At 34.6% G+C, this 27,188-nt stretch overlaps 1 protein-coding gene across 3 annotated transcripts in view; it reads right to left on the bottom strand.

Annotated features, from left to right (window-relative positions):
- Nucleotides 1–27,188, bottom strand: part of NAMPT (nicotinamide phosphoribosyltransferase) — a 73,210-nt gene that overhangs the window by 2,982 nt on the left and 43,040 nt on the right. For all 3 annotated transcript variants that reach the window (XM_037836406.1, XM_037836405.1, XM_037836408.1), the window contains 4 exons: nucleotides 18,305–18,530; nucleotides 11,778–11,897; nucleotides 7,278–7,418; nucleotides 2,001–2,135 (listed from right to left, as the gene is read on the bottom strand). In XM_037836406.1, the coding sequence (XP_037692334.1) occupies nucleotides 2,001–2,135; nucleotides 7,278–7,418; nucleotides 11,778–11,897; nucleotides 18,305–18,530 (622 nt within the window). The remainder of the gene's footprint in view (nucleotides 1–2,000; nucleotides 2,136–7,277; nucleotides 7,419–11,777; nucleotides 11,898–18,304; nucleotides 18,531–27,188) is intronic.

Genomic DNA, 27,188 nt, shown 5'->3' with positions numbered 1-27,188 from the left:
AAATGATTAATACAGAAAGAATGCTAGAATGCACAACTATATAATGGTACTGTGAACAACTGTACACTTTGTATGATATGTGAATATATCTCAATAAAATTGAATAAAAAATATTAAGCACGCAGAGAGTGAGATATTACCTAAAAAGTAATTAGGTATTATCTAATTATCTAGTCAGCTATTATGGCCAATCACTGACTTGCTTGCCTGCTACGTAAAAATATTTAACTTCTATGAAAAGAAATTATCTAAATGTTACATTCTTAGACCAGTATTCCTTAAAGGGAAAAAAAACCAAACAGCTAGTTGACCAGTTCTTTCATATTTATTTTTTTTTTTTCAGGTGGAAGATGTTTAATTATTGGTTGTTCAGAAGAACTATGATTGAGACAGTTGCAGCAAGGAAAGCCTGCCAAACCTTCTGATACTTACTCCTAGCCAACGGATTTAATGCTAACTAAACTTAGTATCTTGGAAGTTTAATAAATTTTAGTCACTGAATTTTGGCCTTAAAAAAAATCAGCAAATCCCAAAACAAAAACAACCCCACACAGAGGTACTGATTTCTTGACTAATGTAGAATGAGTGAGTTAAAGGCACTCTGTGTATTACTCCAAAAGTCAATGTTGATCCATGTCCAGAGAATCACGACTAAATTCCTTTTTTGGGTCTAGTAAAGCCACGCTTGTCTCAGAAGTAATCTATGCCCAAATTTTCCATCTGATCTGAAGAGGTGCATATGGCATTATCTAATATTTTTATCATCAAAATCACACTGTTTTCCACAAATTTAAATATAATTTATTTGGGACTGCTTGTTCCTTTTAAATCAAAGTGCCTAGATAACTGTAAATTCACCATCACCATCACCTCAAATACTCTTAAAATTAATGATTTTTAAAAGTAACATGTTATGCTTTAACTCTTGAGCTAAAGTGACTTTAGTGCATCTGAGGAAAAGCATTTAAATTAAGCAAAATCCTGGCAGCTGCAAGAGTTAAGTGACAGATATGTGAAGAACTGCTTAACAAGGTATATAAAGGGATATAATACTAAAAGTTTGATTTTGGAACTTCCATATTTTCATTTAAAAAACTAGACAATTGTTATATTTCATTAATTCTAGCTCAATAAAACTATAAAAATATATAAAAAATGTTATAAGTTTCACGTGGTATAAATCATGTTTAGTGTAAAATTTCATTGAAAAGTTTTTTCATTTCAGTGGCTTAAAAATCAAATTCCACATCTGATGAATAAAAATATACTTTTGTATATTAAAAACCATTATAGACTACTTTAGCATATTATAATTTTTTCTAGTTTGGCTGACTTTAATCAAAACTTGGTTAAGTATAGGTGTCACCATTTATTAGTAATGTAATCTGAATAAAGTTACTTAATTTTTACATCTTATACTACTAAGATAATTTTCTGTGGCAATCAAATAAGAAGTTGCTAGCTCATAAATATGAGACTAAAGAAAGCCATCTGAGCTAGATACTATAAAGTTAAAAAAACTGCATTACCTTTAACAACAACCTGGAATTCGGACAGCCCTTCCTTTACCTAAATTTTTTGCTATAGTGAAACTCTGGTAATAAATATGAGGTCTTTCAGATGAGTATCTTTTTCCTTTAAGTATTCTTAATTATTCTTCTTGAGAAATAATTCACTGCTAATTGCTAGGCAGATTAAGCTCAAATTTTGGAGGGTCATCAGTCACTATTATGCTGGCCCCTATGTAGAAAACTAATTAAAAAAAAAAGTTATAAAAAATTTCACCCAATATATGTATAGGTCTCATTTATGATCTAGCAACTTCTTATTTTGGTAGGATAGGACAACTATTGTACATTTTACAATAAAACTACTTTGCCCTCGAAGAAAAATGGTTGGAAACAATCTAAAAACAAAAAACAACATAAAAATCTTCTTTCTTAATATGGAGAGTAAACCTACTACTGTTTAAGAAGAAAAAAATCAGCATAGACACATACATGACCATATTCCTCAAGATCTCCTTTTCCTTCCTCAAGTGTAACAAAGTTTCCTCCTGATGTCCTATGTAAAGATAATCGGCCTTTTTTGGACCTTTTGTTGGGATCAGCAACTGGGTCCTTGAAAACATTAACCTGGAATCCAAATTAAGAACATTAGAGAAACAGAAGACTAATCATCAGAAATTTTCACCTAACTCCTAAAAATATATGTATATAAATTTAAGGCACTTTATAGGTATAATTAAACAATTCCTATTTGGCTTTTAGAAACAAACGCTTTAGCCTGTTTTGGTTATGAGAAAAGGTATGAACAAAAAACAAATCTTGGATATCCTTATTACCACTGGAGAATATTCGAATACTCCATTTGTTTGAAGTCTAAAATTTCTACCATGTGACTCTTAAAGTAACTCCTTCTATACTGCAAATTGCCTTTACAGTGATATTAAGTGTAGCATATCACACATTTAAAAAAAAAAATCTGTGCTGATATTATACATATGAACCTGTGGACAGCTAACTAGGATTTATTGGTGTAAAGGCTTTCCTATTTCATAACCTTTCTCTTCTATTACTCTTCAGTCTGTTACCTTGTTATTAGAAGCAAAAAAGTCACAAAGAACTTCGAAAGAGTAGAATGTATGTTTGTTGCAGGATCAGAAAGTAGGAGGCAAAACATAACAGAAGCAATTAGTGGTGGCAGTAAAATGAAAAGCAGATGAATCAATCCCAGAACTCTTCAAAGCAAGATGGAAAACTAAAGCAGAGAGCCAACCCAGGTGGTTCTCAAGAAAGTTCTTAGCATCTCCTACTCTTGTTCCACAGAATTCCCAGCTCTCAAGAGCATATAAAATAAGAGTGATGCCAACAAGATGATGAATGAGATATTCCAGGGTTCCTTTACCCAACACAATTTTTAAAGTACAAGCAAAAACTGGCAGCAGAACAGAAAAGAGTTAAAGAGTTAGCAGTAATTGGTCAAGCACCACATGAAGAAAAAAGGCAACTTAAAAATAGTTGGAAAACCTTGTGGTGCCTTTGCTGGCACTTCCCCCACCCTCCTTCTGGCTCAGTGAGAAGCTGGCCCACACTGGTTCCTTAGGAAGGCAAATAACCCTTATGGTATACTGGGGTAAATACCAAACTGTCCAATGGCAGTCAGAAGAACTGAAGCAAGACACTTTTCTCTGGCTTGCCACCCCAGAACTTGCTCTGTAAGCCAAAGCAGCTCACGAGGCACTAAAACACTGTAAGAAACAATAAAAATGCAGCTGACTGGCACAATGTATAAACTGCTTTAAGACATAAAATATATCATCTGGTTTTGGAAAGAACTGTATAAACAGGGGAATTCCTAAGGCTACATGAGGATGCCCAAGACAGGACACATACTTAGGAAGGACAAGAGAGGACTCCATGCTTTTGCCTCAGGCTATTCAAGGCTCATTATTCAGCTGCCTAAGCTCTGAGGGAGAGCACAAGCCAGCACAGAACCTGTATGAAAAGACTGTAAAAGGTGTTTCCCCCACCACCCTTTTTTTGTTATTGTCAGCCCCTGGTATTCAAGGAAATCTGTCATAACAACAGCTGGATACTACTTAAGGAACACATACCTCATTGACTTGATTCCAGAGTTAACACATTAAAATATCAATATGGCCAGTATGCAACAAGATTACAAGGCATACAAAGAAACAGGAAACAACCCATCCAAAGGAGCAAGACAAAACAGAAGCTATCCATAAAGAAGGCCAGACTTTTTGAACATAACAAAAGCTTTAAAATAATTGTTTTAAATAAGCTCAAAGAGCTAAAGGAAAACAAGAAAACAATATATAAACAAAATGAGATTTTCAGTATATAAAGAGAGAACTTCAAAAGGGACCAAAGCTGAAGATGACAATAACTGAAATTTAAAATTCCCTAACTGGTTCATCAGCAGACTGGAGCTGAAAGAAGAATCAATGCAAATGAAGATAAGACAATCAAAGTTATTTAGACTGAGGAGCAGAAAGAAAATGAATGTAGAAAAGTGAATGGAGCCTGTAACTCCTGTGGGACACCATCAAGTGTACCAATAGATACAAATAGGAGTCCCAGAAGGAAAAGAGAGAATAATTAGAGAAAAAAATGGCTGAAAATTTCTCAAATTTAACAAAAGACATGTTTATACACATTCAAGGCACTCAAAGAATGCCAAAAAGGATAAACTCAAAAAGACTCAAAATGACACATTATAATCAAACTCACGAATGCCAAAGAAAATCCTGAAGGCCACAAACAGAAGCAAGGTGTCATATACAAGGGAGCCTCAATAAGATTAAGTTCCGATTTCTCACAAACAATGGAGGCAAGAAGGCAGTGGGATGACATATTTAGGTGCTGAAGGGAAAACACTGCCATCTAGAAATTTTATATGTAGCAAAACGTATTTCAAAAATGAGGGAGAGATTAAGACATTCCCAGATAAACAAAGCAGAAGGAGGTTGTCACCACTCGACCAGTCCTACGATAGATGATAATGACAATTCTTCTGGCTAAGTATAAATGCCAGTAGTATGTATGTATGTTTGGTTTGTGACTTATCCCAGGTATGCAAGGGTAGTTCAGTATAAGAAAATCAACTAATGTAATAAACCATATTAATAGAATGAAGGGGAAAACACTCACGATCACTAATTCTCACAGAAAAAGCATTTGACAAAATCTAGTACTCTTTCTTGATAAAAACACTCAGAAAACTGTCCACTTTCACCCCTGCTATTCAACATTGTATGGAAAGTTCTAGCTAGAGCAATTAAGCAAGAAAAAGAAATAAAAGATAACTAGATTGGAAAGGAAGTAAAACTATTCTTATGCACAGATGACATGATCCCTATAGGGAAATCCCAAAGAATTTACGAGAAAACTACTAGAGTTAAAAAATGATTTTGATAAAGTGGTGGGATACAAGATCAAAACACAAAAATCAGTTGTGGGTATTTCCACACATCAACAATGAACAATGTGAAAAGGACATCAAGAAAAGAATTCCATTTACAATAACTGAAAAAATACAATATCTTGGAATAAACTTAACCAAGGATGTAAAGGACTTGTACATGGCAAATTACAGAATATTGCTGTAAGAAATCAAAGACCTAAATAAATGGAAAGATATCCTGTGATCATGGATTAGAAGACTTAATATTGTTTAAGTGCCAATACAGCCCACAGACTCAATGCAATCCTAATCACCATTCCAACAGCCTTCTTTGCAGAAATGGAAAAGTCAATCATCAAATTCCTAGGAAGGACAAGAGGCCCAGAATAGCCAAAAACGCTTTGAAAAAGAACAAAGTTAGAAGACACACACTTCCAATTTCAAAATTATTACAAAGCTACAGTAATCAAAACAGCATGGTACTGAAACAAGGATAGACATATAGACCAAGGGAATAGAGTGTTCAGAAATAAGCCTACAAATTAGTGCCAACTGATATTTGACAAAGGTGCCAAGTCCATTCAATTGAGATGAGTAGTCTTTTCAACAAATATTATTGGGAAAACTAGACATCCACAGGCAAAAGAATGAAAGTGGACTCCTACCTCATACCATATACAAAAATTAACTCAAAATTGATCAACAACCTAAATGTAAGAACTTGTAGACCAGAACACAGGGAAATATCTTTGGGACCCTGCATCAGGCAATGGATTCTTAGACTTGACAACTAGAACATGAGCAACAAAACAAAAATTAGATCGACTGGAGTTCAAAATAAAAAAAACTTTTGTATCTCAAAGGACATCATCAAGAACATAAAAAGACAACCTATAGAATGGAAGAAAGAATGTGAAAACCATATATCCAATAAAGGTTTAATACCTCAAATATATAAAGAACTGCTACCACTCAACAATCCATTAAAACATGGGCAAAGTCTTGAACAGACTTTTCTCTGAAGATATACAAATGGCCAATAAGCACAGGAAAAGATGCCCAGCATCATTAGTCATTAAGAATATGCAAATCAAAACCACATTAAGATTATCACTTCACATCTGATAAAATGACTACTATTTTAAAAAATGGAAGATAAGTACTGGCAATGATGCAGAGAAACAGGAACCTATTACGTTGTTTTGGAAATAAAATAGTGCAGATGCTCTGACACAGTTTGGCAGTTCCTCAAAAAATTAAACATTATTATATGTCCCAGTATTCCCAATTCTAGATATATACCCAAAGAATTGACAGCATGGACTCAACAGATACTTGTACACCAATGTTCACAGAAATAATATTCACAGTAGCCAAAAGGTAGAAGCAATCAAAGTGTCCCATCAATGGATGAAAGGATAAAGAAAATATGGTATATACATACAATGGAATATTATTCAATAGTAAAAAGGAATGATGTTCTGATAAATGCTGTAACATGAAGATACCATGTTGAGTGAAATAAACCAGACACAAAAACAGAGATATTGTATGAATTCACTTAATATGAAATAACTAGAATATGCAAAGTTTTAGAAACAGAAAGTAGGTTACACGTTACTAGGGGCAGGAGGTGGAGGGGTATGGGAGTGGGCAATTCATGCTTAATGGGTAAAGAGTTTCTGTTTGGGGTGAGAGGTAAGTTTTGGTAATGGATGTTGGTGATGGTAACAACACTGGGAATGTAATTAATGACAGTGAATTGTATATTTGAAAGTGGTTAAAACGGGAAATTTTATGTTATATAAATGTTACCATGATATAAATAAAAAATAAAAGTAAAAAGAGCCTACAGAAAAGCCAGGGAGTTGTTGTTCAGCTGCCTAGCTTGGGACCCTGTCCTAAAGCTACTAGAACAAGATTTTGGTATTACAATCTGAACCTTATACTCCACTTTCCCAAAGCCATACTGTTTTGACAATGATTACATATTTGCTCAAGTTTAATACATAATGGTTAGGTTTGCTCAAACAAGACCTTTTTTTTTTATCCAAGGGAATATACTGAAAGCTCTGAGAAATGATTGATCTACATTATATCTCTTAAATAATTTCTCACCTATTTTTCTCCTTTTTCCAAGTCTCTCTCTCCCTTTTCTCTCCTTAGTCATGTCATTACCTAACGTCTCTTTTCTTTCCTTGTTTCTGAGCCCATGAGAGAGGTACTTGACAAACAACATATTAACAGTCTAGGACCACACTATCCTTTGAGATTGCACTCAATAACAACATTCTACTAATTACATAAAGACGGTACTAACACATAGAAGGAGTAAATGTTGAAGGACATACCCCAAGGCCATTGGTTACAACATAACTACACTTGAAGGAACAATTCAAGAGATCTCTTGTTAACTTCTGTAGCAAAGCTCCACCAGAACCGAAGGCAACATTTTCAATACTCCATTTTTTTTGCTTCATGCCTTCTACAATCTAGATTAAAAAAAAAAAAAAGAAAAAAAAGAAAAATAACAAAACAGAAATAAAACAAAAAAAAAAAAATGAATAATTCAGGAGAGGATGGAGGTAATTTTCCATGAGCAATATTGATGGATGAATCATCATCCTTGAGCTTTTATAACACAGTCAATAATTAGAAAAGAATAAAAGAAAAGAGAAAATATGGAATTCAACTTTGTCTCTTTTCTAAGACTCACCCACCCCAAAAAGGGCTGCCTGAGGGGTATGTATGCAAGGACGAGGGAAGGTTTCAGTCACATTTTATTTTGTGTTATTGTTATTACGGTTTGGAAAGTGAAGAAAATAAGACTGACTGAGAATATTTTGGATATAAATACCTACGGTTACTTGAGTCAACTCTCATCTGTCTCCTTGCTATTGCCCAGATGCCAGTACACAAGCAATGGAGCCCAGACATATAATCCAAATTGTTAGATCCTAGGAATGACTCTAACCATCACTAATAAATCACAATACATCACAATACATCATATTACATGTCATATTGCATGTCATATGCAATGAGACATGTAAAAGTCAATGGGATATTGGTGGTGAAACAGTGTAACATACTCTCTCCCACATAACAGTTGAGACACTGGCAGAGTCATTTTACTTAGGAGGGCTGGTGCTCCAGTGCCATAAGCAAAATTATGGAAAGATGTTCTTGTGTTAAGCCTTATCAGAAGATAATTTTGAGAAAATGATCACCTACAAGCCAGAGAGACATATTTATATGTTCAGTACTGGTAAATAAAATAGTTCTTTTAAGGGACATATACTCTAAAAGCTATGTTAAGGATTTTCTTATCGATGTTATTTGTATTTTTCCCTTATGTAGGACTTATTTACATAGCATCTGCCTTTTTATTTAACTTAATAATTCAATCCCTTTTATAATAGAAGGTGGCAAGTAAAATTTAGTAACCACTCTCTTTTATCATGAGAATAGGCAAAAAGAAGTAATTGGAAGGTCAGATTCCCTTTCATTTAAAGAGAACTTTCAGAAGTAGTTTGAAATACATAAGCAGGTTTAACAGCTTTATGTGAATCAATAACACAAATGCACCATATTCCCTCCAAATACCAAAAGCTGAAACTTATTCTCTAATCTTTATTTTCAACACTGCAAAGATAAAAATATATAAACCCCAAGAGTCATCATCTTTTAACCCAACATTTAGAAATGCAATTTTCTTTTTAACTCTCAACCGTAATTCTCCTGCTTTATGTACTTATTTTAATAGAATAATCAAGACAGAAACAATTTATTTTAAAGTGATTCCTTAAACTGTATATAAATCCAGTCTCATTTCTTTATTATTGTACCTGAACCCAAAGTGCATGAGGGCCCTGAATTGAGACTTATTTTTAATTGAAATGACTGTGAACAAAACATAAATTAAAAAAAAAAAAAAAGGTCTTATAAAATTAAGACCATTTCAAAAGAAGGAATTTCAATCTGGAAAAAATATAGAGTAGAACAGAAAAAGAGAGGGAGGAAAGGAAAGGGTAACATAGGTGGAGGGTAAGGTGGTTTGAGCAAAATATAAAGAAAGTACTTTCAGACCTGCTATCTGATTGCCCAAAAGCACAAAAAATGAAGAAATAATATAGTACAGAATCACTTAAATGTCATAGCACTGTACTTCAAGACCAGTTCCTTGAAGCTATTATGCCCAAAAAACTTCACCAAGTTAGAAAATTTACTGAATTTAGGTGTAAAGTTTAATTTTTCTGTTAACATTATTAGAAATGACAGAATTAGGGAAAATTACTATTTATAAACATCTACACATACAAATCAGTACAAAATCTGATTAGACATAACAAGTTGGTAACATATCACTGTACTCTCAGGCATACTCTACTGTTGAATAATACATTTTCATATTTCATACCCTAGGTATCTAATATAACTAAAATGAGAAAAATCAGATAATGGTATTAGTATTTAAGTAAAATTCATACATTTGAACCATGTTTTACAATCTACAAGTACTTCCACAATATATTGTCTATATATAGATAAAAATTAATTTGTTCCTAACATTAAGATTTAAGTAAAACCAATGTTGTCTATTAAGTCTCTGGACCAAAGTTGTGAAGCTCAGGGAAAATTTCCTAGAAAGGTAGAGAAAAGGGTTCTAGGAAAGCTACTGGAAAGCTAAAGTGGAAGGAAGGAAAAAATGCTGACCCATGCATAGGGTATGAAAATGTAATTGAGTCTGGGAAGACAAATGCAGGACTTCACTTGTAACGAAATCTTTTGTCCACTTTTAGAATTCAATACCATTTTAACGTCATGAATGTACCACTCCATTGGAGAGGTTTCAATAACAATCAAGAAGACCTGCATATCTGAGATACATTACGAGAAGGAAAAGATGGATACTTCCATGTTTTGTTCAACACAAAAAAGATTCTGCTTCTTCCTAAATAAACAGATTCTTTTTGGTACATAAGGGAACAAAAAAACCTAGCATAAGGTTAAACTGTCAACCTCATGGTTTATCACAGGGAAGACTGACAGAGAAAGCAAAGACTAAGAGTGAGGTTGACATTCAAGGAGAGAAGTTGATTGTTTCAAATTAAGCTGATTTTTCATTTTGTCAAAATTTAGGCATCTAATTTAGCATATGTACAAAGTAAAAGTGCTAAATGAATTTCTTTTCCTATGTCTAAAAACATATCTTGACTTATCTCCAATATGAGGCAGAAGAAAATAAGATATTATTACCCTTTGGGTAAACTGATGCAGCATGAGTGCATTTGCATTAATACGAACTATTCACTCTGATTGTTCTGTTTAAGGGTTCATCAATGCCAAAGTAACTTAACCATCAACAGTGTGTACTGATGTCTTGTTTCAATATTTGTCTCAATATCTAATTTCTGGTTCACAGAATTAAAAAAAAGGTTTTGTGCTGATTCTCAACTTTAAAAATGCACATATATTCTCAACGTTTATTTTAAAAAAAGAAAAAAGGAAAGCCAAAGAGGTTTGTTTTTAAAAGGAAGTTCAAATACATGATAGAACAACCCAACTTAAATAGGTGAACACTGGAACAAGGAAGGGGTAGCCAGAAGCAATGAGAAAAGCACCAGGCTAATGTACTTTCTGAAATTGGTACAGTGCACTGCCCATGTTTCTTCATCTGAAGGGGAGAACACTGTGTGTATGGGCATCCAATAGATTGTCTAAAATGTAGGTATGGGTAATAGTACTTAATTGAAAACAAGGTAAGAAAGTGTCAGCTGACCTAAGGAGACAACAGCAATCAAATACACCAGCTGAGATTTCTATACTCAAGTAACTCCCCTTGTCATTGCAGACTTTTCTTCTCTTTCTTCCTTCCTCTTCACATTAAAGTTGCTAACATCCAAATGTCTTAGAGGAGCTTAGGGAGTTTCCAGTTCTCTTAGGTAAGGCAGTTTGGGGGAGTTGGTAGAGGAAACTGAATTTCTGTTACTGCAAGAGAGATGTATTCTAAACACCTCATTTTGGAAGTCTAAAATGCACACCACCACAGAAATACTGTTTGTTATACACAACAGTTCTCAGCTTCAAATGAATCTATGGGAAACATACTACTTACAACTTGGGTACTGACCTTACTCTAATGGAATCAAATTCTTTCAAACAGAAAAATCCTTTAATAGCTTGTTTTATACAATGGATACCATACCATCTGAGACTAGGTACATTAAGATGTGAGTAGTTTACAATACTAGACAATCTACATTCTGTCAGTGATATTCTTCATTTTTATGGAGTATTTTATTTCGGTGCTAGTTAAAATTACAGCATTTTAGAGGTGACTGGAAAATAAAATAGGCAAAACTTTTAAATAATATAACACACTACTTGGCTAAATCTAATTGTGATGACAGTAAATACTTAATTTAGAAGAGGTGACAAACCATTCTATAATTTCTGAAAAAGCAGACATTAAAACCATTGAATTTCCTATTGTTAGAGTATGTGGACCTCCATTTTATTAAAACAGACCTATATGGGCAAAATCAAGACTTTTTTTTTTTATATACAAGGACTATTCTTTGTTATTTTTTTGTTTCATGGTGACATTTCTTTAGGCTTATCAGGGTAGTCAATAAAGACTGGGAGGAGAAAGATAGTGTTGTTTGGCTGGTACTTCTATATTTTAAGCTACTATTAGTGCTAAATTTTAAGCGATTAGTGGACAGACATATAACATCATAAACAGTTATGAAAAGACAACTGTACTTAATGTATTGTTTATTAAACTAATAAAAATGAACTTAATTATAAGGATTGCATTACTGGAATTTTTAATATAAAACACGTACCTCTTGTAAGGTATTAATATCTACTCCATCCCCTTGAATAACTCTCAGATAAGGTGGCAGCAACTTGTAGCCCTTTGAGTTCTCAGTAACTGGGAACTTCTTACCTAAGATATCCAAAACCTGTATAGAGAAATACACAATCAACACAAAATAACTAAAACTGAAAAGAAGTGTAAAAGCTTTCCAAAGCTAAAAAAAAAAAAAAAAAAAAAAAAAAAAAGACTGCTTAGCTAGGCAATTTTGAGAATATAAAAATTCATTAATTAAAAAATTTTAAAAACTATGTTATAAACCCTTTAAAATTAAGTGTCAAGCCCTTGTAATTATGTTAGATATATATATGCTATTTCCTTTCAAGTCAATTGCCAAACAAGTGACTCAAAATACAACTTTTTTTGGTCACATCTTCCAAATTATACAGATTCAGTTAAAAACAAATCCTTAACAATAGGAGATTAAAACAATCAATATATTTTAAAAGGTATATAAGCCATCATCTAACATATTCCTGATTATACTCTTGATCTGAATTTATTTTGTTTGGCTTAATCTTGTCTAGCGTAACATAAATGTAAATCCATTTGAATCACAAAGTTCAGAAATTGAGATATGAAGATAAAAGTTGGAAATGAACTATACATAACTCATAGTTTGAGTTCTCCTTCTCACTTAAAACGACACCATTTTTTAAGCCAAACTGGATAATAGGCAAATAATCCTCATTCATTCATCAACTACTCAAAGTATTACAGCAGCTGAAATACCTAAACACAGATTTAAAATCTCTCAGGAAGCTTGGTCAGAGACAAAAATACCATTCAGTCAGACATATCCCCTACCTCTACCCTCAACAATCATTCCCTTGCCCTAAACATATCATTAAAATACTCTAACAATGAGAAAATTTTATGTTGATGACTCGGTTCCTATAACTAGTGATATACATTTTTCTTATTAAAAGATTCGTGTTTACAGAATAATCATACATAAAATTCAGGATTCCCACACACCCCCTTGCACTGGTGTGGATCATTTGTTAAAACTGATGATAGCACATTTTTACAACTGTACTATTAATTAAAGTCCACCGTTTAACATAGGGCTCACTGTTTGTATAGTGCAGTTCCATGGATTAAAAGAAAAATTTTTTTATGGTTATCATATATGCAATCAAAGATTTCCCCTTTCAATCACATTAGCATATATATTTCAGTGCTATTAAGTGCATTCACAATGTTATGTTACCATCCCAACCATCCATTATCAAAATATTTCCATCATTCCAAACAGGAATCCTTTGCATTTTAAGCCTTAACTATCCATTCCCTACCCTCATTCTGCCCCCTGGTAACCTTTATTCTAGATTCTGATTAAGAGTTTGCTGATTACAATTGTTTCAAATCAGTGAGATCATACAATATATATCCTTTTGTGTCTGGCTTATTTCATTCATCATGATGTCTTCAAGGATCATCCATGTTATCGCATATATCAGACTTCATTCCTTTTTTATGGATGAATAATATTCCATTGTATGTATACACATTTTATTTATCCATACATTGGTTGGTGGGCACTTGGGTTGCTTCCATCTTTTGGCTATTGTGAATAATGCTGCAATGAAAATTAGTGTGAAAATGTCTGTTCGAGTCCCTGCTTTCAATTCTTTTGGGTACATACCTAGTAGTGGGATTGCTGGGTCATATGGTAGCACTATACTTAGCTGTCTGAGAAACCTCCAGACCGTCTTCCACAGTGGCTGCACCATTTTACGTTGCCACAGGCAATGAAAGAGTGTTCTTATTTCTCCACGTCCTCTCCAACACTTGTTATTTTTTGTTTTTTTAACAGCAGCCATTCTAATGGGTATGAGATGGTATCTCATGGTTCTGATTTGCATTTCCCTGATGGCTAATGATGTTGAGCATCTTTTCATGTGCTTTCTGGCCACTTGTATATCTTCTTTGGAGAGATGTCAGTTCAAGTCTTTTGCCCATGTTTTAACTGGATGTTTATCTTTTTGTTGTTAAGTTGAAGGATTTCTTCATATATTCTGGATATTAATACTTTATCAGATATCTGGCTTCCAAATATTTTCTCCCATTGTGTAGGCTGTTGTTTTACACGATGAAACAACATGATAAAGTTCATGATAAATTCCTTTGAGGAACAAAACTTTTTGATTTTGATGAGCTCCCATTTATCTATTTTTTCTTTTGTTGCTTTTGCTTTGGGTATAAAGTCTAAGAAACCATTGCCTAACACAAGGCCTGAAGATGCTTCCCTACATTTTCTTCTACGAGTTTGATAGTTCTAGCCTTTAGAACTCAAATGGTCATTGATCCATTTTGAGTTGACTTTTCTATATGGTATGAGGTAGGGGTCCTCTTCCTCTTTCATTTTTTGCAGATGGAGATCCAGTTTTCCCAGCACCATTTGTTGAAGAGACTATTCTTTCCCAGTTGAGTGGACTTGGAACACATTTTCAAAAATGAGTTGGCCATAATGTGACGATTGATTTCTGAGCTCTCAATTCTGTTCCACTAGTCTAAATGCCTGTCTTTGTGCCAGTACTACGTGGTATTGATTACTGTGGCTTTGTTATATGTTTTAAGATTGGGAAGTGTGAGTCCTCCAAATTCATTCCTTTTCAAGGTGGCTTTAGCTATTTGGGACCCCTTGCCCTTCCATATAAATTTGATGATCAGCTTTTCCATTTCTGTAAAGAAGGTTGTTGGAATTTTGATTGAGATTGCTTTCAGTAAGACTAAATAGTAACAATATTTAGTCTTCCAATCCATGGACACAGAATGTCTTTCTACTTAATTAGGTCTTCTCTGATTTCTTTTAGCAATGTTTTGTAAGTTTCTGTGTATGAATTCTTTACATCCTTGGTTACATTTATTCCTAGATATTTGATTGTTTTACTTGCTACTGTGAATAGTATTTTTTCTTGATTTCTTCTGATTGTTCATTGCCTATGTATACAGATACTACTGACTTCTGGGTGTTGATCTTGCACCCTGCCACATTGAGAATTCATTTATCAGCTCAAGGAATTTTATTGTGGACTTTTCAGGATTTTCTGTATATAGGATCATGCCACCTTCAAATCAAGTTTTACTTCTTCCTTTCCAAGTTGGATGTGTTTTCTTTCTTTTTCTTGCCTAATTGCTCTGGCTGGAACTGCCATTAGAATATTGATCAGCAGTGGTTACAGTGGGTATCCTTGTCTTGTTTCTGATCTTAGAGGGAAAGCTTTCAGTCTTTCACCATTAAGTAGGATACTAGCTATAGGTTTTTCATATATGCCCTTTATCATGTCAAGGAAGTTTCTTTCTATCCCTAGAGTTCCAAGTGTTTTTATCAGGAAATGGTGCTGTATTTTGTCAAATACCTTTTCTGTCTCAATTAAGATGATCATTTGGGCTTTCTTTCCTTCATTGTGTTAAAGTAGTATATTGCATTAATTCTTACACTGAACCTACCTTGTACACCAGGCATAAATCCCACTTTATCATTGTGCATAATTCTTTTAATATGCTATTGAATTTGTTTTGCTGGTATTTTGTTGAGGATTCCTTCATCTGTATTCATAAGAGGTACTCGTCTGTAGTTTCCTTTTCTTGTGGTATGTATCCAGCTTTGGTATAAGGGTAATGTTGGCCTCATAGATTAAGTTAGGACGAGTTCCCTCCTCTTCAATTTTTTGCAAGAGTTTGGCAGAAATGGGGTTAAGTCTTCTTGAAGTGTTTGGTAGACTTCCCCTGTGAAGCCATCTGGTCCTGGATTTTTCATTGTTCACTGATTCAGTCTCTTTACTTACAATTAGTTAGCTGAAATCTTCGATTTCTTCCTGAGTCAGTGTTGGTAGGTTGTGTCTTTCTAAGAATCTGTCTATTTCATCTAGGTTATTATGATTTATTGGCATACAGTTGTTCATAGTATCCTCTTATAGTCCTTTTTATTTCCATGGGGTCAGTAGTAATGTCCCCCCTTTTCATTTCTTTTAGTTATTTGTATCTTCTTTTTCCTTAGTCAGTCTAGTTAAAGGTCTGTCAATTTTATTGACCTTTTCAAAGAACTAACTTTTGGTTTTGTTGATTCTATTTTGTTGTTGTTGTTGTTTTCTATACTGTTTTTTTCCACTCTGATCTGCTATTTCCTTCCTTCTGCTTACTTTGCGCTTACATTGCTCCTCTTTTTCTAGTTCTTCCAGTTTTTAGGTTTGGTCTCTGATTTGAAGTCTTTCTTCTTTTTTTAATGTAAGCATTTAGAGCTGTAGATGTTCCTCTCAGCACTGCCTTCACTGCATCCTGTAAGTTTTGGTATGTTGCATTTTCATTTCCATTCACCTCAAAATATGTCATAATTTTGCTTCTGATTTTCTCTTTCATTAGTTGTTAAGAGTATGTTGTTTAATTTCCACATATTTGTGGATTTTCTATTTCATTATTGATTACTAGCTTTATTCCATGTGGTCATAAAATATACACCATATGATTTCACTATTTTTTAATTTATTGAGATTTGTTTTGTGACCCAACATATTGTCTATCCTGGGAGAATGATGCAAGTGCACTCCAGAAGAATGTGTATTCTGTTTTTTTTTTGGGTGCAGTCTTCTATACATGCTTGTTAGGCCTAGTTCATTTAGTACATCATTCAAGTCCTGTACTTCCTCATTAATCTACTGACTAGATTTTCTATCCACTGTTTGAGATTCATGTGTTACAGTGTCCTACTATTAATGTAAAACTACCAATTTTTCCCTTCAAATCTGTCAGTATTTGCTTAGTATATCTTGGAGCTCTGCTGTTAAGTGCATATATATTTATAATTGTTACATCTTCCTGTTGAACTGTCCCCTTTATCAATATATAATGACCATCTTTGTCCCCCATAACTGTTTTTGACTTAAAGTCTATTTTATCCAATGTTAATTAGTACAGCCACACCAGCCCTCTTTTGGTTACTACTAGCATGGTACATTTCTTTCCATTCTTTTCCTCTTATCCCCCTTATCCTACATTTCCCCCTTATTCTCCCCCTTATTCTACCTTTGACTTTAAGGTGAATCTCTCACAGACAGCATATAGTTGGGTCATGCTTAATCAATTCTGCCAATCTCTGTCTTTTCACTGGAGAGTTTAATCCATTTACATTTAAAGTAATTACTGATAATATAGGACTATCTTCTGCCATTTTGCTATTTGGCCTTTTTAGGTTGTATACGTGTTTTGTCCTCACTTCCATTAAAGCCTACTTTTATATTAATTTGCTTTTTTGTGTTGCACCATATTGAGTGCCTTCTAATTCTACCTGAATATATTCTCCATGTTTTCCTTGTGGTTAGCATGGGGTTAAAATGTAACATCTTAAATATATTAACAATCGTATTTGGTTTGATTACAACTTAACTTCAATAACATATACATATCCTTTTCCCATAGCCCTCTGTCCCCATCATTTTTTTTTTACTTGTTACCACTTATATCTTTGTACATTGCATGTCCAAAAAACCTAGATTTATCATTTCTTTTTATGCATTTGCATTTTTGCAACTGTAGGTAGCTGTATACATTTTTATTAGTTAACAGTAAAAACATGAAATATGTTAAGTGTGCTAAAACCAAATCTGTTAATATTTCAGGCTAAGACAAGAAATTCAGATTGGTCTGTAACTTAATAGTATTGGAAAAGCCATTCTTGGTTTTTTGTCCTCTTGTCTTAGATGATAAATAATTTATCGACAAGTCATTAGTTAGCAACCAGTGTGGTAAAGTGGGAAGGCTGCAGTCAAAAGGACCTGGTTTGGATACTTGGCTCTTTATTTTACATATTGTATGACTTTGGGTAAGTTACTTTAACCTCTCTAAGCCTGTGTTTCTTCTTGAATAGAGATAGTAATATTTATCATAGGGTTTTCGTGAACATTAAATAACACAGCTTATGTGAAGCATCTAAAATAGTATTTTTCTAAGAACAGGCATCAAATAACCCTTATTCTTACTGGTGCTTTCCAAGGAAGGCAAACCAAGTCCTAAACACTAAAAAAAATTCAACACTGCTATATTAAGAAGCAACTATTATAAAAGAACCATTACTTGAAAAGCATTTTCAAATTATTTTTATTCCATTACACCTGCACTTATTCCTTTTACATTAAAAACTTCAAAGGTATGACCTGTGACAAACAAGACACAAACTACAAATAAACTTGGAGACCAAATCACAGGAACGATTAAAATGATATCAATTAATTATGAAGTTAAGTGAGAAGAAAATATCTATTCAACAGAACATAATTGCCAATCTGACAGTATATAAATAACCCATAACTCTAGGTTCTACTCCTTTCTCTATCAATTAATATACAACCTTGGGCAAATCTACTACTCTCTCTGGGTCACAACTCTAAAATAAGGGGACTGGTCTAGATAGCTCTGAAATGGTGTGTCTAAATGAAATTAAAAGCAGTGTTGTTGCAATTGTTTTAAATAATCAAGTTATATATTAAAATTTACCTTTAATACAGTGTCAAGAGGATTTCCAGAATCAGGTCTGATTATCAGTGGTGCCTCTGTACTTCTTGATACTATTAAATGTCTTAGATCTTCACCCCATATTTTCTCACATGCATTATAAATGTCATAGCTATCGCTGACGACAGATACAGGCACTGATGAAAACTGTGTTACTATATGTTTGAAAGCATCTTTTTCATGGTCTTTACCCCAAGCTGTTATGGTACTAGAAAACAAAATGAAAATACAGATTTACTTAGGCAAACACATTATTTATTCCTGAATCACTTGTTAATCATTTCTCATTTTTAGTACACTACACCATCAACATCACAGAAAAGATGCATGATTTAGCTTAATGAACATAAATTAGAAATTGAATATTTGGGCCCAAGCACTCCTTGGCCAATTTTTTTAACAGTGTAAGTAACCTTATTCCTCCCCAATAGTATTAAATTAATAAGTTTTAATTCAAATTTAACCAATTACAAACTTTCTTCTTCTTCTTTTTTTTTTTTTTGGTATACCTGAACCTACCCATTTAAAATCAGCAACCTAAAGAGTACTTATAGAATGCCCTCTATACCCAAGATTTCAGAAAGAATAAATACATCCCCCCATTGTTTTGCTAGGAAATGCATTTGCTTGGCTCCCTTCTGCAAATTTTCAAAACAATATAATAATATAATGGTAGGGACATACATTTTGTCTTTTTAATCTTTCATAATCTTATACTTAGTCACTACGTAAGGCCAGTTGTTCAAGTTGGCAATGTAAAACCTTCCAGGGTGCCATTTTGCCACAGAATCTTTGAACAAATATCAAAATCTAGCAGACTCATTTTCTACAGAATTCTAGAAAACAATTAGAGGGATGCAGTAACCCAGGCCAAGTGCCAAATCAAAAACATGCAACTTAAAAAATAGTAGAGGACACACGTGGTACCCTCGCTGGCCTCTGCCCATGCAATCTGGAGCCTGTGCTCCCATTGTGGGTCCCTGGCTCTGTTCTGCAGGCAGCAGAATAAATCCCCTACGTGCAAAATAGTGTGCTTGTATGTCAATAGAATCAGGTAGTACCCCGAAAGACTGAACCGGAAAACTCATCTCAGCCCCATCCTTCCAGAACTTACCCTATAGGCAGAAGCAGTATGTCCACATTTAAAGCAGTGTTAGAAACATGAGGTCAACATGGTCTTTGGCAAAGGATTACCTGCTTTAAGTCATACAATAGAGCACCCAGGAGGAGGAAAAAGTCTATTACACTGGGAGTAAAGGAAGCATTCAGATTCCTATAAAAGGGGGATTTCCTAAGGCCAAGAACAAGCACAGTCCAGGACAACATCCAGGCGCAGAAAAGACAAGGAGGACACTGTATTTCACATTTGGCTCAGGCAGATTTATTTGACAGGAGGGCTAAACTCTGAAGAGGAATACCTGCAATTTGCAAAAATTGTGAAAGGAGTTTTTTGCATGGGTTTTTTTGCTTTTGTTAGCTCCTGGCACTCAAGGAAATCTCTGTCATATCACTAGCTGGATACAAACTTAAGGAACAGACAGCTCAGGGATTAAATCCTAGAATTAAAACTTTAAAAAATTAAAAAGTTAACCATGCACAAAAGATCATAAGAAAAAGAAACAGAAAGTGATGGCCCATTCAAAGGGCCAAGATAAAAATCCAGAAACCATCAATGAAGAAGACCAGACTTTGGACACATGGAACAAAGACCTTAAAAAAGTGATCCTCCAAATGCTCAAGAAGATAAAGGAAAAGACAGAGAAAGAACTAAAGGATATCAGAAGAAGACTTGAACAGATATCTCTCCAGATAAGATATACAAATGGCCAGAAAGCACATGAAAAGATGTTCAATATCATTAGCCATCAGGGACATGCAAATCAGAACCATGAGATATCATCTCATACCCATTAGAATGGCTGCTGTTAAAAAAACAAAAAAATAACAAGTGTTGGAGATGACATGGAGAAACAGGGACACTCTTTCATTGCCTGTGGCAACGTAAAGTGGTGCAGCCACTGTGGAAGATGGTCTGGAGGTTCCTCAGACAGCTAAGTATAGTACTACCATATGACCCAGCAATCCCACTACTAGGTATATACTCAAAAGAATTGAAAGCAGGGACTCGAACATTTTTCACACTAATTTTCACTGCAGCATTATTCATAATTGCCAAAAGATGGAAGGAACCCAAGAGTCCACCAACCAATGTACGGATAAAGAAAATTTGGTATCTACATAGAATGCCATTTTATTCAGTTGTAAAAAGGAATGACTCTGATAAATGCAACATGGATGAACACTGAAGACATCATGTTGAATGAAATAAATGAGACAAATAGGACAAATGTGTATGATTTGCTTGATAGGAAATAATTATAGTAAGCAAATTTTTAGAGGCAGAAATTAGAACACAGGTCACCAAGGGCCAGGGTGGGTGGGGTTAGGAATGGGAACTGAATGCTTAATTTGTGTAGAGTTTGTATTTGAGGTGATGTAAAAGTTCTGCTAACGAATAGTGCTGCTGGTGACACAACACTGTGAATAAAGTTAGCACCACTGAATTATATATAGTACTTGACTGTGGGTGTAGGGGAAATTTTAGGCTGTATACATGTTATTAGAATGAAAATTAAAATAGAAAAACATAGGACTGTACAACATGTACAGCAAACTATGGACTATAATTAATAGTATAATTATGATATTGTTTCATCGATTGTAATAAAAATTCCACAGTGATGCACAGTGTTATTAATAGGAAAACTATGTGTGTGAAGGGGTGTATGGGAGCTCTGTCTTTTCTCCATGATTTCTGTATACCTCCAGCTTCTCTCAAAAAAACAAAAAAGTATGTCACTAAGGACTTTAGTACTTCCTGCACAATTTTTCTGTAAACCTAAAATTGCCCTACTTAAAACTGCAAACTAAAAATACAATTAAAGAAAAAAAATTAAGTCGTACACTTGGAGTTAATTACTTAGGCAATTATTTAATACTATACCATACATACATTTAGTCAATGAACTCTTTTCCTGTTGTATCTTCAAATGGCCAGTAACAGGTAGTCATTTATCTCATTTATAGAACAGACTCTCTCTCTCTCTCTCTCTCTCTATATATATATATGGTGTGATTAAATATATTTATAATATATAATATATAGTGTGATTAAAACATAATTAGGATCAGAAATAAAGTGTGAGAATTTTTTCCCTAACTCCAATACAAAGATAAGAGCAGTCTGGACTATCCATTTCTAGCTGGCAAGAATGGCTAGAGCGATTTTTACAACATCCTCAATAATAGTTCTACTTACTGAATGGATTAATATTTAATATGTAATTAGAAGTACATGTTGGCTAATAAATATTTATTGTATGTAACTTTAAATTCTTAACAGGATTGAATAAAGAATTTGAAAATTGCTGCCATTTCCTCATGCCACACAACTGGTCTTTCCCCCTAATTTTTTAGTCTTTTTCCTTTACCCTGTTTTCCTGTGTAAAAATAATGGTAAGTAAGAAAATCCATTCATTTATTATTTAAGACCATGTAGGTATAAGTTTATCTCAAAAATGTATAAAAAGCCACAGTAATTCATGTTTTGTTTTTTTCTTTTAAAAGCTAGAGTGAACAACTTTCCCCATGGTGTCAATTGGAAATGTACACTTTGGTGACACAAAGACTTCGCTATCCAGCAACTATTCTTGTCTGAAATTGAGAGATGGTCTACTTACATAAATCTCATTCTTCTTACCAGCTATGGCGGTTGCCAATAGCCATGATGCCAACTTTCTACTCCATGCATGCATTTGTAGCTAAAGGGTAAAATTAACAAGTGGTTGAAGAGAAGCCTCTTCATATCTAGAATTGCTACTACCCTTTTAACAGGGAAAAGAATTAAACTCCATGAATACCAACACTGGAGAGCTTTATAATAAAAGAATGAACTCTTACATTAGAGGTTATTGATTATGAAGTTATTTTTACTACAGTTGTATCAATACAGTCGTCTTTGTGTGTATCATGTGGTGGGGACCCAGGGCCCAGACCCCCTCCCCTCTTTAATGAAATTAGTTAGTTTACATAGCTGCCTACTTGACTATGACAAACGTTAAAAGTCATCAAACCTCCCCAGGCAGAAAAGAATGTATCATAAACAAAGCACTGAAACTCCACTCCCCTGATCACTCTTGATTACAAATCTTCACACCCCTATGTCACAAGACCCTGCCAAAACTCTTTTCTCACATCTTATGGAATGTCCTTGTCCTAACCCTTATAAACCATCCTCTGGCACCCCCAGCTCTTTGTGGGGCACTAAGTTCCATCTTTTCTCAGCTGGTCACCACTGAGAAGAATGATCTCCTGTCAGTAAGTCCCATTTAAACTCACGTCTAACTCCGTGCCTGTTGTGTTCTTTGGTCTTGGGGTTAAGCTAGGTTAGAACACGTCTAGAAAGTTCAAATGGCAATTTTTAGTCCTTATCTTAATAGCTTTCTCTATGGCTTTTTGACTTTGTTGAAGCTTTCTCTCCTCCAACTTCAATAACATCTGCCACTTTTAGTTTTTTCTATTTCTATGACTCTCTTCAGTCTTCCCCAGGTACTAGGCCCTCCTTTTTCAACCTATCTATCAAATATTAATATTTCTCAGGGCTGTGACGTGGGCACTTGTCTTGCTCTATACACCTCCCTGTGTGAAACATAGGTAAAACTTTCTAAAAATACCTCGTGGTGAGAGTTTCCAAAATCTAGACCTTAGACCAGGTTTTTCTTATGAGTTCCAGATCCACTTTGTTAGGTAGGAATTTGAATATCTTCATCTCATCCTACTATAGACACTTTTCTATAGTACTCTCTCTACATAATTCCATTATAAAACCTATGCTGTATTTTATTTGGAAACTGTGGTTTACTTAACTGACCTCTTCATTAGACTTCTAATTTTTTTAGTACAGAATCTGGAATACAGAGATCATCAAATATTGGCTCAATGATTTCTACCCATGCTATTATCCCAATTTCAAACATCAAGTTAAATTTGACATCTTTCCAAAGTTCAAAGAAAAGTTGAACTTTCAGTTGCTTTAAGTCCAGATTCACATGGTCTTTAAGAAAATATAACTATAATGACTGTGCTCTAAATTTATAAAGTTCTCTTATTTTAAAGTTATTTTACATGTTCATTCACTTTATCCTCAATGATTTTCTGATGCTGGAGATGTAAATCAAGTTTCTCTTTTTGTTTGTCTGGATGGAGAAACTGAAGGACAGAGATAACTAACTTGCCCAAGGCTATCCAGTAAATCAGTTGTAAGGTCACTCACATTTCCTCAGTTTCAGTACAATGCTCTTTTCACTAACTATGCTGTTTAAAACATTTTTGTATTTAGGGGGGCATTTAAAATATTCTTACATATTAAAAGGATTTGGTGGATAAATATGGTAAATATAATGACATCATGAAAAATAAAAAGAATTTCCACCCAGGGTCCACATACAATGTCCGCTTGCTTTTAACATTAAATGATAATAAAAATATTATCTTTATTCCCATATTCACTATACTATATTCATGATGTTATTACTTTGAAACAAAACCACTGATGAAGAGTTTAACATATGCATACATTAACTTTTAAATTAAAATTCAAAATAAAAATACTCTAATCCTAAATACCCTTTTTCTGTTAAGGACACCCTCATTTTCCCTGTTGACCAGGCTTGAAATTTTATGTAAAAGTGTTCAATAAGGCCCTGCTACAGCAATGCTTATAAAAGTTAGCTGAGAACAACTAGAAAATAGCCTGGAACAACTGACGCGGGGACGTCCGTGACTGGACAATATCGTACACCAGTCAGAAATGGGTAGAATGGCTGAGTTCACACCACAGAACTGTAAGTAAAGCTCTGCAAACTGCAGAGCTGGTGCCCCTCCCCAACCGGCACAGCAGGATGGGTTGCAAAACTTCACCATACATAAAAGCAGCAGTCCCTGCCAGGAGCAAGGGAATGCAGCTCAGCCAAGCTCCAATTGTGGTTTAATTAACAAATCTGGACTACTGAATATATGCTATGAGCACAGATAAACCTGGAGCAAGCAGGAAAGGAACCCGGAGGTTTATCCTGCCAAAGAGGAGGCAGGGCTGATGGAAAAAAAAAAAAAAAACCCATAAATAAATAAAAACAGAGGCTTCTGGAGACTACTGGAAATACTGGAAAAGGGCTGTGTCCCAAGAAAAGGAGCACACAGAACTGGGTACCAAATCTGGTTCTTGCCTGGTGAAATGGAGGGCTGGGGACTGGTTCTGAAAAGGGGACTTCTTGCTATTTTCCTTTTTGTCTCTCTCAGTCTAAGTAGACAGTTAGAGAAAGCCTCAGATAGCTTCAATTGTCAGCCTTGACCCAGGCAAGGGTGGAGTTAAGAGAAAGAGTCAAAGGAAAAACTCAAGTCTAAGAGACAATTCCCTAAAGGGCTTATCTTCCCTAAGGAAAGAAGGGGGCAGGGCCAAGCTCAAGTGGCGGCCCTCCCCCAGAGAACTCAGACCCCAGGGCCTGACGGAAAACAAAACAAAACAAAACAAAACAGAAACAGCCTAAGCTTGGCTTCTGACACTCTTGGTCCCTGGCCCATGAGAATTAAATACACCGCACCTCTGCCGGTGGGGAGCTGCAGGCTGACAAGCACCACCTGCTGGACAGGACAGGAAAAGCAGAGTCTAGAGGCCCCAAAGGAAAGTCTGACAATCTGCTGGTTCTCATCCTCAGGGAAACCTGATACTGAATAAAGCTTCATCCTGAGACCTGGGCCTCTCTGGTCTGGGAAAATCTGATTGAGGTAATCAAGGAAACCAGTTGCCTAGACAATAAAAAATTACAAATCATACTAGGGTCAAAAGAACAAACTTACACTTCAACTGAGATACAGGAATTCAAACAACTAATTATTAATGAAACAAATCACCTAAATCAATTAAAAAATCAAATCAATGAGTTGAGGGAAGATATGACAAAAGAGATACAGGATATTAGGAAGACATTAGGCAAACATAAGGAAGAAATCAAAAGTTTGAAAAAAACAATTGGCAGAACTTATGGGAATGAAAGGCACAATAGAAGAGGTGAAAAACACAATGGAGACATACAACAAGAAATTTGAAGAGGCAGAAGAAAGGATTCAAGAACTGGAGGACAGGACAGCTGAATTCCTACACACAAAAGAACAGATAGGGAAAAGAATGAAAAATATAAGCAGGGTCTCAGGGAACTGAAAGACAACATGAAGCACATGAATATACGTGCCATGGGTGTCCCAGAAGGAAAAGACAAGAGAAAAGTGGCAGAAAGAATAATGGAGGAAATAATCACTGAAAATTTCCCAAATTCTTATGTAAGACATAAAATTACAGGTCCAAGAAGTGCACCGTACCCCAAACAGAATAGATCAGAGTAGACCAACTCCAAGACACTTAATAATCAGACTATCAAATGTAAAGACAAAGAGAGAATTCTACAAGCAGCAAGAAAAAAGTGATCCATCACACACAAAGAAAGTTCAATAACATTATGCATGGATTTCTCAATAGAAACCATGGAGACAAGAAGGCAATGGTATGATATATTTATGGTATCATATAATTATCATATATGAAAGACAAAAACTGTCAACCAAGAATTATATATCTGGCAAAACTGTCCTTCAAAAATGAGAAAGAGTTTAAAATATTTTCAGACAGATACAGTTTGTGAACAAGATACCTGCTCTACAAGAAATACTAAAGGGAACACTACAAGCAGATAGGAAAAGACAGGAGAGAGGTTTGCAGAAGAGTGTAGAAATGAAGATTATCAGTAAGGGTAAAAAAAGAGAGAGGGAGGAAAAAATAAAAATAAGCTATGACCTATAAAATCCAGAAGACAAAATGGTGGACAGTAGACTTTGCATTGAGTGAAATTAGCCAGAAGCAAAAGGACAGATACTGTATGGTCTCACTAATACGGAATAACATTGATAAGCAAAATTTGAGAGCTGAGAGCACAGTTTATCAGGAGATAGAAAGAGGTTGGAGATAAGGAATCTGACGCTGAAGGAGTACAGACAGTTCAACATGATTGACTGTATAAATCCAAAAATGAAATGGATAGCATAATAGTGTATGATGGTAACACAATATTCTAAGTACTCTGAACAAAGATGAGTGTGAGTATGGTTGAAAGAGGAAGGCTAACGGCAGGTATGAAACCAGATGGAAAGACAGAAGATAAAGACTGGGACTGTATAACGTAGTGAAATCTAGAGTGGTCAACGATGGTGATTAAGTGTACAAATATAAAAATTCTTAAATGAGGGAGAACAAATGAATGTCAATGTTGCGAGGTGTTGAAAATTGGATGGTACGGGGGAAAAATACAATCAGTGCAAACTAGAGTCTATAGTTAATGGTAACATTGTAAGATGCTTCCATTAATTGTTAACAAAGGCAACATACCAAAGCTAAATGTCTATAAGAGGGGAAGATAAGGGAGTGATATGGGATTCTTGGTGGTGGTGGTGTTGTCTGATCTTTTCATTCTATTTTATTTTTATTTTTCTTCTATCTTTTGTATCTTATTTTTCATTTTTTTCCCTCCTTTTCCTCTTTCTTTGGGGAAGAGATGGAAATGTCTTTATACAGATTGCAGTGGTGAACACATAATTATGTGATTATACTTGGAATCCTTGATTGTTTACTTAGGGTGGATTGTTTGGTGTGTTAATAAAACTGTTAAAAAATAAACAGAACGATGGAAGTCCTGGAGAAAACATGGAGCGAGGGATGTACCTATTCCCTGTTGGTCGGGAAGTAGAATGGTACAGCCCA

The sequence above is a fragment of the Choloepus didactylus genome, chromosome 5 (genome assembly GCF_015220235.1).
Source record: "Choloepus didactylus isolate mChoDid1 chromosome 5, mChoDid1.pri, whole genome shotgun sequence".
NCBI lineage: Eukaryota > Metazoa > Chordata > Mammalia > Pilosa > Megalonychidae > Choloepus > Choloepus didactylus.
Note: the sequence above shows the minus strand (reverse complement) of the source record. Positions and strands in the feature narration are given on the sequence as shown.